Consider the following 19,115-nt stretch of genomic DNA (forward strand, 5'->3'; position numbering starts at 1 on the left):
TCATGTTTTGCTTTATTATCAAGAAGGTAAAACTACCAACAATAAATTCTAAAAACTCCACATACAGTTCTCTCATGAAACTGTACTAGTGTGCATATGTGTAGAGATGTACATTGGAAAGAACAACATCCCAGGTACTGTTGAGCCAAATGTTTGAAACTTAAAATTTTGGGGACAAAAGACAGCATTTGAGGGAGAAGCAAAGGGTTGTGTGTCTGGAGATAACCTTTGGGGTCTGAGCTTGTTCAGTTAGCAGTGTTGTTCTTTTTAATAGTACTATGTTCCTGTCAATGTTGTGCAATAACACAAAGGTTTTCAGATGACATCGCCATTATCACACGATTATCCCATGAATAAAGCGGCAAAATCACTCAGCTTTTTATTCATGGAATAATTGTGAGGTAATGGTGACATGGCGACATGGCATTCTCTGAAGATCCTAGCCACAGATGCTGGTGAAACGTCAGGAAGAAACTTTTTTGGAACATGGCCACATAGCCCGAAAAACCCACAAAAAACTATAGTGTGGAAACGTTCACGTTATTGCACTATATTGATGGCAACATAGCACTATGCTCCTATCTTTTCTTTACCATCTGATAAAGTCCTTATTCTTTCCCCAGAAGCTGCTGAGTAGTTCCCTCCTAGTATCAGCTGCTAGCTTCCACCAAAGAAGCTCTAGTGGCATTTTTCCAGAGGAGACTGTGATGGCAGAAAATAGGAGTGTAAATAATATTTGGAGAATTATTGAAAAACATGTTTTTATGCATCAGGAGAAGAAGACTTGATGAGAAGAATCCTGGACCGAGACTGCATCCAAACTGCAGGAATAACCTGGTTTGACACCACTTTAACTGCTATGACTCAATGCTATGGGATTCTGGGAAATGTAGTTTGTTGTGTCACCAGAGCAAAGCTTGAGTGGCTGATTTTGCACTAGTGCAAAACTCTGGTGCCACAATAAACTACAGTTCCCAGAATTCCATAGTATTGAGTCATGGAAGTTAAAATGTTATGAAATTGGATGATTTCTGTACTGCGGGTGCAGCATGAGAATAATCTTTGCAGTTTGGGACTTACTCTGCACAAAATTTGCACATTGTTGATTTGCACAAAAAATAGCCTTTTATGTACAAAAAATGGCTTTTTTAAACATGGAAAATAATATTTACACATATAAAATTATTTTCTGTGCAGAAAATGCTGCACAGTTTACATGTTGTGGCAAGGACTCCTTCAAACGCTTTGTTTATTTCATCAGGCTGCAGTAACTGAAAACAATTCCAAGAAACCAGACTGTGATAACCACGGTGTCATGTTCTGAGTAAGAATGAACGATTTCCTCTTGTGATGAGCTTACAAATTTTTCTCACACATCACCAAACATTCCACTCTGAATCTTATCCCAAATAAGTTCCTGAACACTTTGAATAATTGCTGGGCAACAGGTCAAGGTTGACATAACAAAAACAAAATACACTGGTGCCTCGGGTTACAAAATTAATTCGTTCCGCCATTCCTTTCGTAACCCGAAAATTTCGTAACCCGAAAAGGCTTTCCGTTAGCACTGGAAAGCCTATAGCTGCACTTTGCAGCATTTGAATTTCGCGCCGAAATGAATTTCGTAACCCGAAAAATATTTCGTAACCCGAAACAGTTTTTGCCAATCCAACTTTTTCGTATCCCGGAAATTTCGTAACCCGATCATTTCGTATCCCGGGGCACCAGTGTATCACCTTTTTGCCAAGTTCACTGTCATATGATAGACACAGCAAGGAATTCTCATTAATGCTAACTTTGTGACGTATACCACCATGCTGTAACCACTGTCTGGCCTATTTCCTCACCTATAGATCGTCTATAAATCAAAGGCTCACAGTGACAGAAACATGCTTGGGAACATTTGTGTCAATAGGCATTTTCATCTCACCATTTCATACAGGAGCCAAGCCACCAGTCTTCAGAGACAGAAAGTCCTCAGAGCATTCCGGAATTCTACAAATTCCTTAAGAGTCCATGGGCCACTTTAATCAGCTCCCATCCCTGCAAGGAGGATCTACAACCATCAGTCCAAACTATACAGGGAAACAATTGTCCACAGGAAAAGGCCATTCCTTCTCTTCCCAAATAGATAATCTCCCCAGATATAGAGATATTTGTCCCCTCATCTGTCTATTTCCCCCCGCCAATGTTTCTGCCTATTTTTTGGTTGTTCAATGTTTTTAATGTTTTTAATGTTTTTAATGTTTTAATATTATTACTGTTTAATTCTGTTTTAGTACTGGGAATGGGGGGTGGTGGTAGGTCTAGGGTTTGATTTTTTAACTCTATTGTAATTTGTTGTATTTTATTGTTGTAACCTGCCCAGATTCTTCGTGATTGGGCAGGCTAGAAATAAATCTATTATTATTATTATTATTATTATTATTATTATTATCATCATCATCATCATCATCATCATCATCATCTTCTTCTTCTATTTGTTCAATCATGAAAACCAAGTCTGCGGTATGCTCTGTCACATGTGCTGATTCAATGATGTACTGAGGTAGCCCATGGATGTTATAGTAGCCATAAAGTCCTAAATGAGCTCTGTCAGGAAAGCCTGTGTTTGGATGCTGAAGTCCCCTAAAACCACAGTCAAGAATTTCACATGTGCCACCTCTGAACAGTTGAGACTGCTGGGTAGTGGAGTGGGCAATCCACCAACATGCTTTTTCTGTCATTTTGGCCCTGTACAAAGTTCAAACCTACAAAATTGGTGCCAGCATAAATTAGGTCTGTCATAAGGGAGACAGAAATCTTCTGCTTGATGGAACTCTCTCATTCTAGCCTTCCAGATTAAGCTGGTGTTGCAACATGTACCCAGGCAGCCAAAGCTGAAACAGGTCCATTCCATTAAGCTCATCCACCCAGAACTCAGTAATACATATCAGGTTCAGCTCCTTCATTCAAGTCATGGCTGGTAGTTGTTTTATCATGGACTGACCTAACATTCAGCAGCAGCACTAATAAATCAGAGGGCCAGCAGATAGGGCAACCTGCATCTCGGGGAATGAGGAAAGGATTGACAGATAAGATATGTTTCAGGTATCTAGCCTAACTTTCCCTTACCTGGCAGATTCAGTCCCCAGGTCCATACCTTTCTCGCTTAAGATGACACCAACAGAGGTATTATGTTCTTACCCTCCCCAAACTCATCCACGCACGTGTGTATACAATACAGTCAGTGACAAGGTACAAAAGTACACCAGATCACAAGTGCATCTTCTACTACATAGTCTAGAAGCTTGAATGCTCTAGGTCAGCAGAACCAGATCACCTACCACACACACACACACACTAACTGGGTTGCATTACTCTCAGCTGAACACATCCCTTCATCTAGTCCCTGATTTTACTCAGGGACTCAAGAAATGGCCCCCAATAGACTCAGTCCATGCTCCTACTGGATATTATTTCACAGAACCTTTCCTCTCATCCAAGGTCTCCATCTCCCAGCCATTTTTTAGTCACCAAGAAAAGGGGTGGTGCCCACACATGTCCCCAGAGTGGCAAGCCAAGGTTTGACTCCTCTCCTTTGTTTTCAGCTCTTCAGGGTTGACTTGCTGCAGGCAACCCATTGCAAGTGGTCAGCTCTGCTTATATAATTAATAATTATTATTAATAATCAAATAATCAAAAAAGATGAAAGTCATGTGATGAAAAGAAGAGCTGGTCCCAATTAATTAATTAGTCTTAGATGTTTCTGTAGCAGCTACTACCATTCCCAACTCAATGGGGAGAAGCACCTCTATGGGAATAGCATCTTTATGGCAATGTGTAACTGAGAATGGCTCCCTTATATAATGCAGTGTTTTAAAAATAATTTAATACTATTTTAATATGGTGGTTTTGATTTTTTTAAAAAAATATATTTTATTGTTGGGTTTCAGTTGATTCCTTTTGTGAGTTGCCTTGGTTCCCACTCTTGGAGAAAGGCAGCATATAAAGGAAATGAAATAAATAAAAGATGTAAAGATTATGTGTACACATATATTTCATATGTAATATTTCATGGTGTAACAAGTGTCTCTCATTTTCACTTGACATTACATAGTGCTGACCTTGTATGATTCTGATTTTTTTCTCCAAAGCTGAATTTGGGCAGTAGAGAGGAGGATAAAAACATTACATGACAGGAAATGAAATCCATGTTCCTAAGTGTGAGAATTTGAAGATGTGCATAGACCAGTGAGGAACAGATAATGATTCTTTCTTGCTTATAACAAATTGCAGAAGCTGGAGATGGGAAACCATTACAATTGTGTGTACAATCGTCCCTTACCATTCATGGGGGATCAGTTCCAGACCACCCCGCGAATCTGAAAACTCACCAATATTGGGGTCCCATAAATTTCAATGGCTGTGTGCACCTTGGGCATACGTTCCATTTTGATCCCTCCCTGCTCACCGTCTGCGAAGAGTGAGGTCATGGATCCCAAGTGAGGGAGGGACAACTGTATATGTGAGTGTGTGTAGAAACATGTTGTGAATCTGCTGATTTATAAGTGCATATTATAATTTCTATTAGATCTAGCTTGGACTAAGTTTTTTTTTTAATTTCAATAATATTTATTTCAATTAAAATGCACAGAATGAAAAAAAAATGGGACCCATGCCATATTTACTCAAAGGTAAGTCCACTGGATAGCCAGCATGGTATAAGTGGTTGAGCACTGGACTATGACTCTGGAGATCAGTGTTCAAATCCCTCCTTGGCCATGGAAACCACCTAGGTGACCTTGGGCATGTCACACAGGATTTCCTCTGCCCCATCTCGGATTCGTCCCTTTTCACTTGCTGCCCCTCACTCCTGGAACCTTCTTCCCCCGCGAGCAAGAGCCATCACTTTTTTAACCAGCTTCAAAACGGAGTTGAAGACCATCCTGTTCAGAGAAGCGTTCCCAGGCATTGCATAATTGTCACTTGCTATTTGATGTTCCTTTGTTGCCTGTTTTATTGAATCATTTCCTGTATTGCTATGTATTTTATATGTATTATCCTACTAGAGAGGCAGGCTAGCTCCAGCAGGCCTCCCTGGAAGATGATTAACCATCCATTAAGAAGACAAGCCCTCCTTTCAGTCCATCTCCCCTGATCCAGGCCTCAGAGGTAGAGAAGAACTGCTGGCCCTCATCCCCTTCCCCACCACCACTCCCTTCTCCTTTTGTGTCATGTCTTTTTATTTTAGATTGTAAGCCTGAGGGCAGGGAACCGTCCAATTAAAAAGATTGTATGTACAGCGCTGTGTAAATTTACAGTGCTTTATAAATAAATAAAGGTTAATAATTATCACATTTTTCTGGTCTTGTGTGAACTGATGAATAGAAAATATACACTTTTGCTCTCAACTTTGATCCAAGCCACACCTGATGTTATGTGAATCTTTGAATTTAACATGCAGCGTTCAAAAACCCGTTTGGGGGACTTATCAGACACAGTTGGATAAGACTTTATGTGAGCAGGAGGGGAGGGGTTGTGGAAGCAGAAACAGCAACAGACAAGGAGGCACTTGCCATCTGCCCTTCCCCTCCTGTCTGTCTTGCTCCCTGGCACACACCTTGGAATCAGATAGAGAGATAGAGTTGGTTATCATCAGCATACTGATGACATTGAACTACATAAGTCTGGATGACCTCTCCCAGTGGTTTCATGTGGATATTAAACAGCAAGGAGGATGAAACTGAACCACAGGCCAATGGTCAAGGAGTGGAACAGAAGCCCCCCTGTGTTTGCCCCTCCAGGAAGGACTGGAGCCACTGCTGGACAGTACCCCTAAATCCCATCCTAGAGAGGCTGTTCAGAAGGATATCATAGATGATGATATCAAAAGCTGATGAGAGACTCAGCAGAACCAAAAGGGACATACTCCCCCTGTCCAGGTCCCTGTGTAGGTCATCCACCAAGGTGACCAAAGCTATCTCTGTCCCATAACTAGGCCTCAAAGTAGACTGAAATGGATCTAGATTAGCTATCTCATTCATTTCCTAGATGTGAATCTGAAAATATGCACATGTTTTGTTCTGCACTTTACATATTTACAGTTGGAAAATATTGTTGTTTTGCACAAGAGTTGTTATACAGTATTTTCCATTCAGCTTGAGTAAAGCAAGTATTTGTTACATTTATATCGTGATTTTTCGACACTGTGCAAAAAGTGACTATCCTTCTCCCTATTTTATCCTCACAACAACCCTGCGAAGTGGGTTAGTCTGAGAGAGAGTAATTCCCTAAGGCCACCTAGTACATTCCAAGGCTCAATGAGGACTACAGTCTAGATAATTGAGGTCCCAAGGCAATGCTCTACCTATAACACCACAGTAGCTAAATTATAGTTATGGCAAAACAGCAGAAAAGGAAGTGTCTATAAACAAACACTGTGATTCACCCAGTGAAGTACTCCAAAAAAAGCAAAGATAGCGTTAGACTTGGTTTGTTTGTTTAGGTATAAATAGGCTGGTGCAGTTTTGCATATTAAACTTAAATACATAATACTTCTGGGTTCTTATTTTATCACAGAATCATGTGTTTACTTTGAAATTCCACTGTGTTCCGTTTGGCTTACTCACTGTTTGCTTCTGCTGTTTACATTCTACTCACTTAAGTACATAGGACTGAGGCCCTGCAGTAAAATGCTATGCATGTTTATTCAGAAACAAATCCCACTGTGTGTAATTGGATTTAAATGCAAATGTTTATCAGCCATTGATTCTCTAAATTTTCAAACCTGTATCTACTTGCCTGGAAATAAGCCTAGTTGAATCTAATAACTCAGACTATTTATTTCATGTACACCTGACTTTTAAGACTGCACCACTATATATGTTCAATCGGGAACATCAGCTGTACATGCCAAATATAGATACCACCACTTTTGTTTTGTAAAATAGGTTTTCTTCATGCCCCAGAGCATAACCTATAAAAGTCATGGTCTGGGAAAAGGCTGCTCATATCCCCCCCCACACACACACACACTTTGGTTAATGCTTTAAAATCTTCTTTACAAGAGAATGTAGACAAATAGCTTTGGGAGATAGGAACTGGGCCACAGTATTAATCCGATGGAAGTTGCATGTTGGTAGCAAAATATCTACATGCTGTTCTTTTTACAAAGGTTATGTTCATTCAACTCATTGTTAACAGGTCACAATTGATCGTTAAGATGCCCCCTTTCAACTTCTACTCTTATTAAAAGAAGAATTGAGAAAAGTCAGGTCTTTGGAAATGCTCTTTTTTAGAGTCTCCAGTAAAAAGGAAGCATAGGAAAATGAAATACATTTAGCACTCATAAACATAACTGATTAGTAGCCTCTAGTATATGCAGTGAAGTCATACACACAGCAGTTTCAGAATCAGAGGGAGGGAGGAAGGGAGGGAGGGGGAGGATAGAGAGAGAGAGTGTGTGTGTGTAATTGCTGTGGGCCAGTTTACACTTTCATGACATCTGGCTTTGACATAAACTTTTATCTCCCTTTTTCTTCGTGGAGGATAAACTGAAATCTATGGGACAAAGTAGTCATGACTAACATTAAGTTCCACTGGTTTCAATAGGTCTATTGGTCTGAAATCATTGAGACAAAGTACCATATATATTCAATTATAAGTCAACCTCATTTATAAATCAAGGGCAAGTTTTGGGACCAAAATTATGGATTTTGATATGATTCATGGATAAGTTGAGGGTAAAACTTAGGGGCATCTAACAAAGGATGTAAAGCATGAAGCAAAGGAAACAATGCAAAAGAACTTAGAAAATTCCAGCAGGCATAATTGTTTGTACTCATACTAAAGGCTGAATGGGTGAGAAAATAGAGGGGGTTCAGTGATTCCAGATCAGATGACACTCTTCCCTTTCACCAGGGGATAGTTCCTTTTTTAATGAGAGTTAAAATACAGTACCTACATTGCCCCTTGGATAAGTCAACTCAGGTTTTTGGGGTCAATTTTTTGACTTAAATTTCTAGACTTATACATGAATATATATAGTAGTCATGACTAATGTTAAGTTCCACTGGTTTCAATAGGTCTATTCCAAGCACAATTAAGGCTAGATCTACACCTATCTATGTTTATCTCAACAAAAATATTACAAATTATTAAATAAACTTCATCCAGAAAAAATATAAAATATATTTTAAAATATATCATTTGTTGCTCAATAACTATAATGTTTTAAGGCAACAGCCCAGAAAATGTCAAATATGCAAACTATAAGGACTAAGCAATGGAGTATCAAACAAATACAAAATCCAGAGTATACAATTCTAATTTGTGGTCATTACCCACAGAGTTTGTAAACATTTCCATTTTTGGGTTGCAACTCCCATAATCCTTCAGCCAACATGGCCCTATCAGGAATATAATATTTTTTTTACATTCCCCCCCCTTCCCCTTTATTTTTCTCTCTCTTCCTTTCCTGCAACTTCTGCTAAGTCTCACTTAGGACAGACTTCTCAAAATTAATAGTTAACAGGTCACAACTGAAAGTGGGCTCTTTTTCTTTTAAACCTATCAGTAAGATCACTTCCCACTTGAAAAGTCTGTAGATATCAACTGTATTAAATCAACACAGCAAATGGGAACTTATCTTATTTCTCCATTAATGATTTCTTTTTCATATGGATTAACAGTTGCAGTGTTGCAGTGGTATCTTTCCTTTAATTTGCTTTATATTCTACTTTGTACTTTGGTATTTTTGTCACTGCAGAAACTGCTATTTGCATTTCATTTATTATTTATTACATATGGAACTTAATCCTTTGTATTTTTATTCAGAGATAAATTCCGCTGAACTGAATGAATTTATTTCCAAGTAAGACTGTTTAAGGAATTGTAAAGAGGAATTTCCTTTATTTTAAAGGTACTACATCATCACCACTGGTTTTCATTTCTGACTATAACTGAAGCGTTGAGAAAAAGATGGTGACTTCCTTGAATCTGTTCCAACTACTTTGATTAATTTCATTTCAGAAGTTGTTAAAGGGAGAACTTTAAATTAATATTAGATTAATGGTCCAGAAAAATAACATCTGTTCTTTCTAATGTATAAAGGATGACAGGGAACAATTGTGTACATATCCCTCACTGGCCTGCAGACATCTCACTGCTTCAACTGTCTTTTAAACTACATAGTTTTTTCTCTATCAAGTTTAAAATATTGGGTTCATTTCACAAAATTTATAAACTAGGAAAACAATGAATGCATTTATAACCTCAGGAATCATGTCTGTTATGTAAAATGTTCTCTCTAAGTATGTCTGTTATGAAAAATTTTCTAACAGAGGAATTTTTCAAATACTATGGCTTCAATCCAGGGCTGTCAATTTATGTATGTCTACTGTGTCACAGACATAGAATTTTTCTTTGACAAAGAAGTAACAAAGGTAGTGTCCTGGCCACCACTCCAGCAAGTGGCACTTTAGAGGAAAAAATAGGAAGCTGCCTTATAGAAAGTCTGACTGTTGATATGTCTGCCTCAGGGTTTCAGAGAGGGCTTTTCCCCATTTTTAAATGAAGATGCTGGGGATTAAACCAGGCATACCAATAGAACTGCTCCAAGCTACAGAGGCAGAATCTATTCTAGATCTCACTAAAATATGTCACCAAATCTGGAAAACAAAACAATGGCCCACAGGCTGGAAACGCTCAGTATATATTCCAGTCCCCATGAAAGGAGATACCAGGAACTGCAGTAATCACAGAACCATTGTATCTCATACAAGCAAAGTGAAGCTTAAAATTCTACAACTGAGGAGGGTTACAGACCGCCAAAAAGCAGCGGTCTGACTCCGCCTCCGCTTGCAGCGTCCGGGAGCCACAGCCTTTAAACTGCGCGGCTCCCGGACTCTGCAGAGAAGGAGCGTGGAAATCGTGCTCCTTCTCAGGCCCCAGAAAAGACGCTGCGAGGCGCTAGTCGCGTGCTCGCAGCATCATTTCTGGGGCGCAACATGCGGACGCAGCACATCCACTATGTCAAGATGGCAGCAGCCGTATAGAATGGCCGCCGCCATTTTGTGCTCGTGGAGCACATACTAGGGTTAGGGGGGTGCAGAAGCACCGCCCCTTCCTAACCCTAGTACGCACTCGTCGCATACTATATGGCGGTTTGTAACCCGCCAGAGATTCTTATCGTATATGGAGCAAGAACTGCCAGATGTCCAAGCGGGGTTCGGGAAAGGAAGAGCATTAGGGGTCATACTGCAAGCATACACTTGCTAATGGAACATATTGAGGAATTTCAAAAGAACATGAGCCTGTGTTTTATAGACTATAGCAAAGCATTTGATTGTATACATCATGAGAAACTTCTGTTAAAGAAATGGGTGTGCCACAACATTTGATAGTCCTGATGTATAATTTGAACTCAGGAGAAGAGGCTACTATTAGGACAGAGCACAGAGAAACAGGATGGATTACTATTGGCAAGGGGGTCCGTCAGGCAAGGCTATATTCTATCACCCTATCTATTTAATTTGTATGCCGAGATCGTATGAAAAGCAGGATTGGACTCAGAGGAGGGAGGTGTGAAAATTGAAGGAAAGGACATCAACTATTTAAGAGATGCAGATGACACCATAATACTAGCAGAAAATTTCAGAGATATGGAAAGATTATTGAAGGCAAAAAGCACAAAGGTCCAAAACACACTGCAGAAATAATCCAGTTTACGACCACTTTAACTGCCCTGGTTCAGTTAAATTGTAGTTTATTGTGGTGCCAGAACTCTCTGACAGAGAAGGCTAAATGTCTCACTAAATTACAGTTCCCAGAATTCCCCAGGGCAGTTAAAGTGGTCTCAAATTGGATTATTTCTGCAGTGTGTTTTGGACCAGACCGGTTTACAGCTGAACATCAAGCAAACAAAAATTATGACCACAGACTATCTACATAATTTTAAAGCAGATGATTTAGAGATCAAAACAGTTCAAAATGTCCATACTTGGACTCAAACATCAATTAGAGCAGAGACTGCAGTCAAGAAATCAAAAGAAGACAAGGAAGTTTATCGCATGGGGCTTAAACCGCTCCCCAGCGCGTTCTAACGGGGGCGAGCGGGGGCGCGCACGGAACGTGATGGGCACCGGATGGGGCCCAAAACGTGACTTTATCGCACGGGGGGACGACGACGACGACGACGACGCCACGCATTCCCATCGTGTCCCAATTCGGTTCCAGAGGGCGCCATTTCTGGGAACTGTTTCAAAGCGTCCCCAGAAATGGCGCCCTCTGGAACCGAATTGGGACACGATGGGAACGCACGGCGGTGGCGTCCCCCCGTGCGATAAAGTCGCGTTTTGGGCCCCATCCGGTGCCCATCGCGTTCCATGCGCGCCCCCGCTCACCCCCGTTAGAACGCGCTGGGGAGCGGTTTAAGCCCCATGCGATAAACTTATAGGACTTGGAAGGGCAGCTATGAAAGAACTAGACATGATAATGAAGTGTAAAGACTAAAATTAGGATTGTCCATGCCATCATATTTCTCATTTCTATGTATAGGTGTGAAAGCTGGAGAGCAAACAAAAGACCAATGGATGGGACCATCATGAGACAAAAGGACTGCTTGATAAAATTAAGGGCAATAAGAAAAGGGGAAGACCACATTCCAGATGGATAGATTAAATTAGAGAAGCCATGGCCCTGAATCTTCAAGAGCTGAACAGGGGGGATGAGGATAGGGTGACCTCTAGGTCTCTCATTCATAGGGTCACCATGTATTGAAGTCAACCTGAGGGCAATTAACAACAACACAGTGCTTCATTTTTAATCTGTCTTCCCACATATGCAGCCATTTAAAGGGAGGCATGGAAGATGGGAAAGAGTGAAAAGGCTATACCTAGAAACTTACTACTAAAAAATAATTCTTCTCTCATTGGACTATGGTTTATAAACACAATCTATAGGAAATTCCAGTTTTGATTGCATACAACTCCCTACCCCATTGTGGTAGAATTGTCTGTTTCCAGGAAAAACAGCATTAAAGTATGACTAAATTCATGAGCTGAATTAGAAACCAAATAGCTTATAGGATAGGATTTTCAGATGCTGATAGAATAATTCTGTAAATTAAAAAACACTTAACTGTATTCTAATGGAAAACCTTCTGCACCATAAAATCAGATTGAAGCTTGATAAAAATAAATTGAACAAGTTATATATCATTGACTTATAAATGAATATCTCATAGGGAAGAAATTGAACTTTAAAACAAGTTATCCCTTTAGGATTATACATTTTTATTCTTGGTTATCATATTTTATGTTTATATATACATATATGTTTATTGTAAATGAAGCATATGATGGCTCACAGCATTATATAGAACACACACTACAGTTTGTCCATCCACCCAGCAATTTCACATGTAATAAATATGGGGAAGTAATTTTTTCTGGCTTACATTATTTCATTACTTGTGTTGACAGTGGGGGGGAGTATGATAATATTTAATCTCCCTTCTCTGGCATGGTTCTCTTTCTAGTACTGAATAAACACATAAAACAGCCCTTCAGTTCAAACTAGGAGTGAAACATTTTTAGGCTTGTGACAGACACACAGAGTGTACATAAACACAACAGCAGCCCTGATGCCCAGACTTTGGTCATCTTGCTCACCTATTATGCCTTTTCATGAATGATCTTTGAGGATGTTGATGGTGGTAATGATGGTGGTGATGATCACTGTTATTGATTAATACTGATGTTGGCCAAATACAGGTGAAGAGCAACAGTTTTATTGCAAGGACCATGTCTTCCAATCACCAGAAGAAAACAGATTCAGTCAGCCCACATTAGTAACCTTTCATTCTGGTACTCCAGTTTTTGAGGAATATTTTACGATGAAGAAGATTTGGATCAGAAGAGGCACTGCGTACTGAAAGAGGCAAAAGCTTTCCAGTTTTCATTCTTCTTTGATGTCTTCCTTTATACCTTAGAGTCCTTTATAATTCCTTAAAATCCATATTGTAAAACCATGCTGTCCAGATGCTGTAGGTTTACCTTCAGAGGTCTATAAAATAAAGCAGTGTGTCTTATTCCCATTTTCATCCATTCTTTCCTTGCCCGTGGGTGCATTCATAACCCAGTGCTTTTAACACCCACTCAGTGTACTCTTTGATGCAGCTCTTGCACAGACAAAAGAGTGATGTCAAACATTTAATCCCCTTAATCCCACACCACAACATGGGGTTGGTTTTTTTTTTTAAAAAAAAACTTTCATTTCATTACTCTATGAAAATCTGTGATTAATGAGAAAAGGTCAAGAAATTAATCTCACTTACTGCATATGCAGAAAATAATTTTAAACACATCAATAATATACTTAAATTAGCTAAAATAATAACATTTTTGCTTCAAAAACTATGAAAATTGTTTACAGCTGCCTTATGAAGTAGCTAACTATTCTCTTGCATAGGAAAGATAGCTAGTGTGAATACATATGGCATTTAATCTGAAATGCAAAAATATCAAAGTTTCCTCTTCTGGAATTATCGTTGCTGGTAGTTAAAGTCCTAATTCTGGTTTGCATCACAGAAGAACACTGTCATTCTCTTGACTGGAAGGTAAGAAATTTAGTAGATATTTTAGTGGGAAAGCTGCTATACCAGTTATGATATACTTCTTTATTTGTTTTATCTTTTTAATTTACAAGGTTTATTTAATACATTCTAGCACTTGCTGTAAATTACACCACATCATTTATACAACAAAGTAGGATTGGGGATTCCAATTGCTGTTGTTGTTCTTAACTGCTGTCATGTTGACTTAAATGTTTAAGCATTTTAAAACTTTTTTATTTCTATCTTTTAAAATTATTGCAACCCACTTTGAATGCCATTGTGGGTAAAAGTTAGGATATAAATATTTGAAAACTAAATAAAAATAAATTTTACGTATAGTGACCCAATGCATAAAAGACCTCCAAGGCACCTTATCATCAACAGCCGTGCTTAGGTTTTGTAGACTCAGGACCATGGTTTCTTTGATTGAGTCCATCCATTTGTAATGTAGTCTTACCGGGGCGGGGTGCTATCAGTACACTGATGACACCCAGATATATTTCTCCATGTCTCAGTCTTTGGCTTTGACTTCAGATGGTGTCTCTCCTCTCAATGATTGTTTTAAAGCAGTAATGGACTGGATGAAGAAAAACAGATTGAGATTAAATCCAGACAAAATGGAGATAGTTACAGTAGTGGTCCCAAACCCAGGTATTGGGATACAACCCCCAGTCCTGGATGGGGTCACATTCTCCTCAAAGGACTGTGTTCCCAGTTTGGGGGTGCTCCTGGATCCATCGCTCCAGATGACGAATCAGGTAAATGCGACGGTCAGGAGTGCCTCTTATCCACTTGTCTGATATGCCAACTGCGCCCTTTCCTGGAAGTTGGGGATCTTGAAACCATGGTACATGCACTGGTAACCACCCATCTCGATTTCTGTAATGCACTCTATATGAGGCTACCCTCGTGCCTGGTTTGGAAACTTCAATTAGTACAGAACATGGTAACCAAGTTGGTTTTGGGTACAACAGGAAGAGACCACATCACACCAATCTTAAAATCACTTCACTGGCGGCCTATCAATTTCCGGGCCCAGAACAAGGTGTTGGTTATCACCTTTAAAACTCTAAATGGCTTGGGTTCAACCTATCTCCGGGACCATCTCCTTCTGTATATTCCACTCTGCGCACTCAGGTCCTCTGGGAGAAATTTGTTGCAACCAATAAAAACTAGACTATCTGCAACCGCCCAGAAGACCTTTTCAGCAACCGCCCCAGATTATGGAATGACCTGCCGGATGAGATCCATCACATTATCACATTTAAAAAGCTGTTAAGACGGATATCTTCTCCTGAATAGACACCCGGCCGCCAGAAGTAAGCCTAATCTATTTATCCCTGATTCTTTGGTGTACTCATTGTTTTTCAGTGTTATTAATTTAAGATATATTTTATATTGCAAATTGTTTAATTGTATTTTATGGGGGGCTGGGTTTGTGGGATGTTTTAAGCTGCCCCAGTTGCGTTGCACAGAGGGGTGGGGGTAAAAATAAATTATTGTTGTTATTATTATTATTTCCTAGTGCTTTATATTGAAGAATATTTAGGATACCAGGGACAGCCAAGAAAACAAACAACTGGGTTCTCTGACAGATCAGACCAGGGCTCTCCTTGGAAGCAAAGTTGATCAACTTGAGACTATTGTACTTTGGCCACATAATGAGAAGGCATGGATCAGTAGAAAAAAACAATAATGCTAGGAAAGGTAGAGGGTAGAAGAAAGAGAGGAAGACCACAGACCAAATGGATAGACTCAATCATGGGCTTGCGGGATCTGGGCAAGGCAGTGGAGGATTCTTGGAGATGTGTCATCCATGGAGTCTCCATGTGTCGGAACTGACTTGAGGGCAGCTAACAACAATAACAACAACTATATGGGCAGTAGGGCTACCTATTTTCTTCACAGCACTAGAACGGAGATGGAAAAAGTATGTTGTACTTCAGCTCCCATCAACTGTATCCAGTATTGCTGTATTACAGCAAAATACAGCCCAGCAATATCTGGAGCACCACACATTGTGTATGTTCCATTGGAGAGCTGCTACCCATCAGAAGACATGGCACTGGGCTGGAAACACCAATGGCCTTATTTGTAATGGGTTCATATGTTTAAGCCCATCTGCTGACAGCACATTTTCTTGTTAACTGAGTGTGAGGGTTCTAAATATAGAGCAAGCATGACATGCCATTTCTTAATTATTGCATAACTTTACTTACAGTAGCAACTTCATTACACATGGCATTCCCTCCACTCTCATCACTCTATAAAACTCCAGACTATTTCAGGGAGGAAAACTTCACTTGACTCAGTTGCTGTAGGTCACTGGTTTCCAACTTTTGTTGGGCCGCGACCCCCCCCCTTGGGGCTGTAAGTCCTGCCCAGTGGCCCCCCTGATTCGTTGGGAAGCCAAGAAGGGACAGGACTTCCAGCTGCCTCCAAGCTCCAGCAGCCTTAGCGGCCAGAAGTCCTGGCCCTTTCCAGCCTCCCAACCAATCAGAAAGGCCACCGGCCAGAAGGAGAGGCGGGACTTCCGGCCACCTACAAGCCCCAGCGGCTTTCGAGGCCAGAAGTCCTTCCCTTTCCTGTCCTCTCAACCAATCAGGGAGGCCACTGGCTGTAAGAAGGGGTGGGACTTCCAACCACAAAGGCTGCTTGAAGCTCTGCAGCTTCCTCCTCTTTCTCACCCATCTTCCTCCTCCAGCACCGGCCAGGCCTCCTCTGGTCTGCTGCCGCTACCACCGCCGCCAGCATCATGCGGGGCTTCCGCTGCAAGTGCAATAGTGGCTGCAGCGGCAGCCCTGAATGGTGGCGGTGGCCGCGTGGAGGCAGGGAGAAGGCAGCAGCATCAGCCCTGCATGATGGCGACGTTGGCTGCAAGGAGGAGCAGCCCCAGCCTTGTGCAATGGCAGATGCAGCTGCCGCCGTGTGAAAAAGGAGGAAGAGGAGGGGAGGAGGAGGAGGCAGCTGCAGCCCCATGCGATGGCAGCAGTGGCAGCAGCCACAGCCATGGCAGCCACGTGGAAGAGGAGGAGGAAGAGGCAGCAGCAGTGGCGGCGGCAGGCCAGAGGAGGCCTGGCTGTTTGGAGGAGGAGGGGGGGAGTCCTAACCTGACAACCCCCAAGAAAGGGTTGATTGACCCCCGAAGGGGTCGTGACCCCCAGGTTGGGAACCCCTGCTTTAGGGTATCTGAATGATTTGTATTCCTCTAATGCAGTAATGCAGTAACTTTCTCCAGTCCAGCTCTAGTGCTTGAAGTAATTGTGTTCCTCAGCCAGTACTTTCCCTGTAAAAATGAATTCGGTGTGAGTAGAGATTCTGGAGTGTCAAAATCTAATTAATGGTGCCCTTTATATCATAATTACAAGTTCCTAGCACAACAGAGAGTATTGTTTTCTAGCAAAATTTACTAAAACTAAAGGTGCATGGAAATTAGTAAAAGGCACAGAATGGGGAAGACATTCAAACAATTCTTTGTTTCCTTACACTGCTTCAGTAAGGTACCTCTACTCCTGGAACTTCACCAAGCATATTTACTAATTTAAACTTTTTATTTATGCTCTATCAAATGTGCTGATATTTTTGTGATTTATACTTCCACAGAGCTCAGAATATCAGAATATAAAAAGAATATTAGTGTGTGAACCAGCTCTGCACTTCAGTAATTCCAGATATGTTAAACATCATTTTTCAAAAGACTCCAATAGTAAGTACTAATCTTCAAGAAATGTTCAATTTTAATCAGTTAGGTAATCAAAAATGACCATAAACTACAGGCTGATTCTGTTACAGTTCTATCTGACCACTTTTCTGGAGAGAAAATGGTACTGGAATATTATGTATCAATATAACCTGCCATTAGAAAACAGGTTAATCTTTCTGTTCTAATAATTTCCAAGTTTCCTGTGCCATCAAATAAAAGCAAGTTAATATTACGAAAAAATAAAAGCCCACCAGGGGTTTAAAAACCACTATATTAGAGCATCAATTTATAGAATCTGGACCAAGTATAGGAGATGGATTAGTATGAAAACCCCCTTATGGCTTTCCTCCCATGAAGCAATATTTGATCCTTTGAAAATTCTACCGGATGAACAGAAATGGATGACATATGAAGATATACTAGTTAAGAAAAAGGATGATTTTGTTTTAAAACCTTTGGAACTATTAAGGGAGGAGGGCCATAACTGTAACTGGTTTCTATATCATCAAATCAAATCCAAATTCAGAGAAGATAAAAAAACCCTAGGATTTACAGGGAATATAACGGAATTAGAGAAAATTATGTTAAAGGGGAAAAAATCGGGTGCTTTATCAGCTATATATAAGAAATTGTTAGAATACTGGTTAGAAAAGGAAACCATAAAAGATAATATGATAAAATGGGCAGTAGACTGTAAAAAAGCTTTGGACTTGTCACAGTGGGAAAAATCTTGGAAGGTAAGACTTAAGTATTCTACTTGTCAAGATATTAGAGAAAACTATTATAAAATTATTTATAGATGGCATTTGTCACCAGATAAATTGGTAAGAATATACGGAAATGGATCAAATCGGTGTTGGAAATGTAAAAATGAAAAGGGAACCTTCTTTCACATGTGGTGGGAGTGTGAAGAAGCTAAGAGATTTTGGATAATGATTAGAAATGGAATACAGGAAATTGGCAAGTTAAACTTAAGTCTCAAACCAGAAATCCTTTTGTTAAATATGATACCCGATGAAACCGAAAGGAAACATGGAAGAATAATTTTCTATATGTTGACTGCAGCACGATTAGTATATGCCAGATACTGGAAAGTTAGTAAGGAAATCGGTATGGAAGAATGGGTTTTAAAACTATTGGATTTGATGGAAACGGATTTGGCATCAAAAAAATTGGAAGACAGAGGAAACACTCGATATCACTCAGATCAGGGAAGGAAGGAATGCAATATAGAAAAAGAAGATTGGGGAAGAATTATTGATTATATTTCTGAGAAATGGCCAAATATCCAAAACAAAATTGACAAGGGCTTCTTGAAAGAGAACTGATTATGTATATCCAGTTAAATTGATATATTAATCTCCTTAAAGGAAAATAAAATAAAATAAGAAAAGACAGTTTAGGTAAATATCACAATTAAGCTATTGGGCATTATGGATATACAAGTTATTGCGTCAAATAGATAATTGGAAATTACAGATATTTAAAATAAATAAAGAAGGAAAAGTAGAAAGGAAACAGTAAGAAAATGAAACGGTTTGGGTTTGCTTTGGAAGTCTTTTTAATTTGTCGAATGATTGAAGGCATGGAAGGAAGAAGGAAGGTATGATTATGAGAATGATGGATGTTGGTTATGGGGGGTGAGGGCATTGAATTGTTATTTGTCATATGTAATGCGAGTTGTTGTATAAATGTTGTATGTGTTTATATTGTTTGCTTAATAAAAAAAAAATGAAAAAAAAATAAATTTGCTCAGGATAAAAAAAAAAAATAAAAGCAAGTTAATGGACAATGCTTATGATGGTTAGTCACTGA

The 19,115-nt window shown here is 39.8% G+C and overlaps 1 protein-coding gene across 6 annotated transcripts in view; it reads right to left on the minus strand.

Moving 5' to 3' along the window:
* GABRR3 (gamma-aminobutyric acid type A receptor subunit rho3) overlaps window positions 1–14,331 on the minus strand; it is a 39,200-nt gene extending 24,869 nt beyond the window's left edge. For 2 of the 6 annotated variants that reach the window (XM_042456050.1, XM_042456045.1), the window contains exons 1-2: window positions 13,941–14,331; window positions 12,654–13,047 (exon numbers count right to left, since the gene is read on the minus strand). In XM_042456050.1, coding sequence (XP_042311984.1) covers window positions 12,654–12,787 — 134 coding nt within the window. In that variant the 5' untranslated portion in view covers window positions 12,788–13,047; window positions 13,941–14,331. Of the gene's footprint in view, window positions 1–1,736; window positions 1,828–1,930; window positions 2,036–12,653; window positions 13,048–13,940 lie in introns of those variants that run through there. The other 4 variants (XM_042456046.1, XM_042456047.1, XM_042456049.1 and 1 more) reach the window with 4 other exon arrangements.
* Window positions 14,332–19,115: the final 4,784 nt, after the last annotated feature.

This window comes from Sceloporus undulatus, chromosome 3 (genome assembly GCF_019175285.1).
Source record: "Sceloporus undulatus isolate JIND9_A2432 ecotype Alabama chromosome 3, SceUnd_v1.1, whole genome shotgun sequence".
Lineage (NCBI taxonomy): Eukaryota > Metazoa > Chordata > Lepidosauria > Squamata > Phrynosomatidae > Sceloporus > Sceloporus undulatus.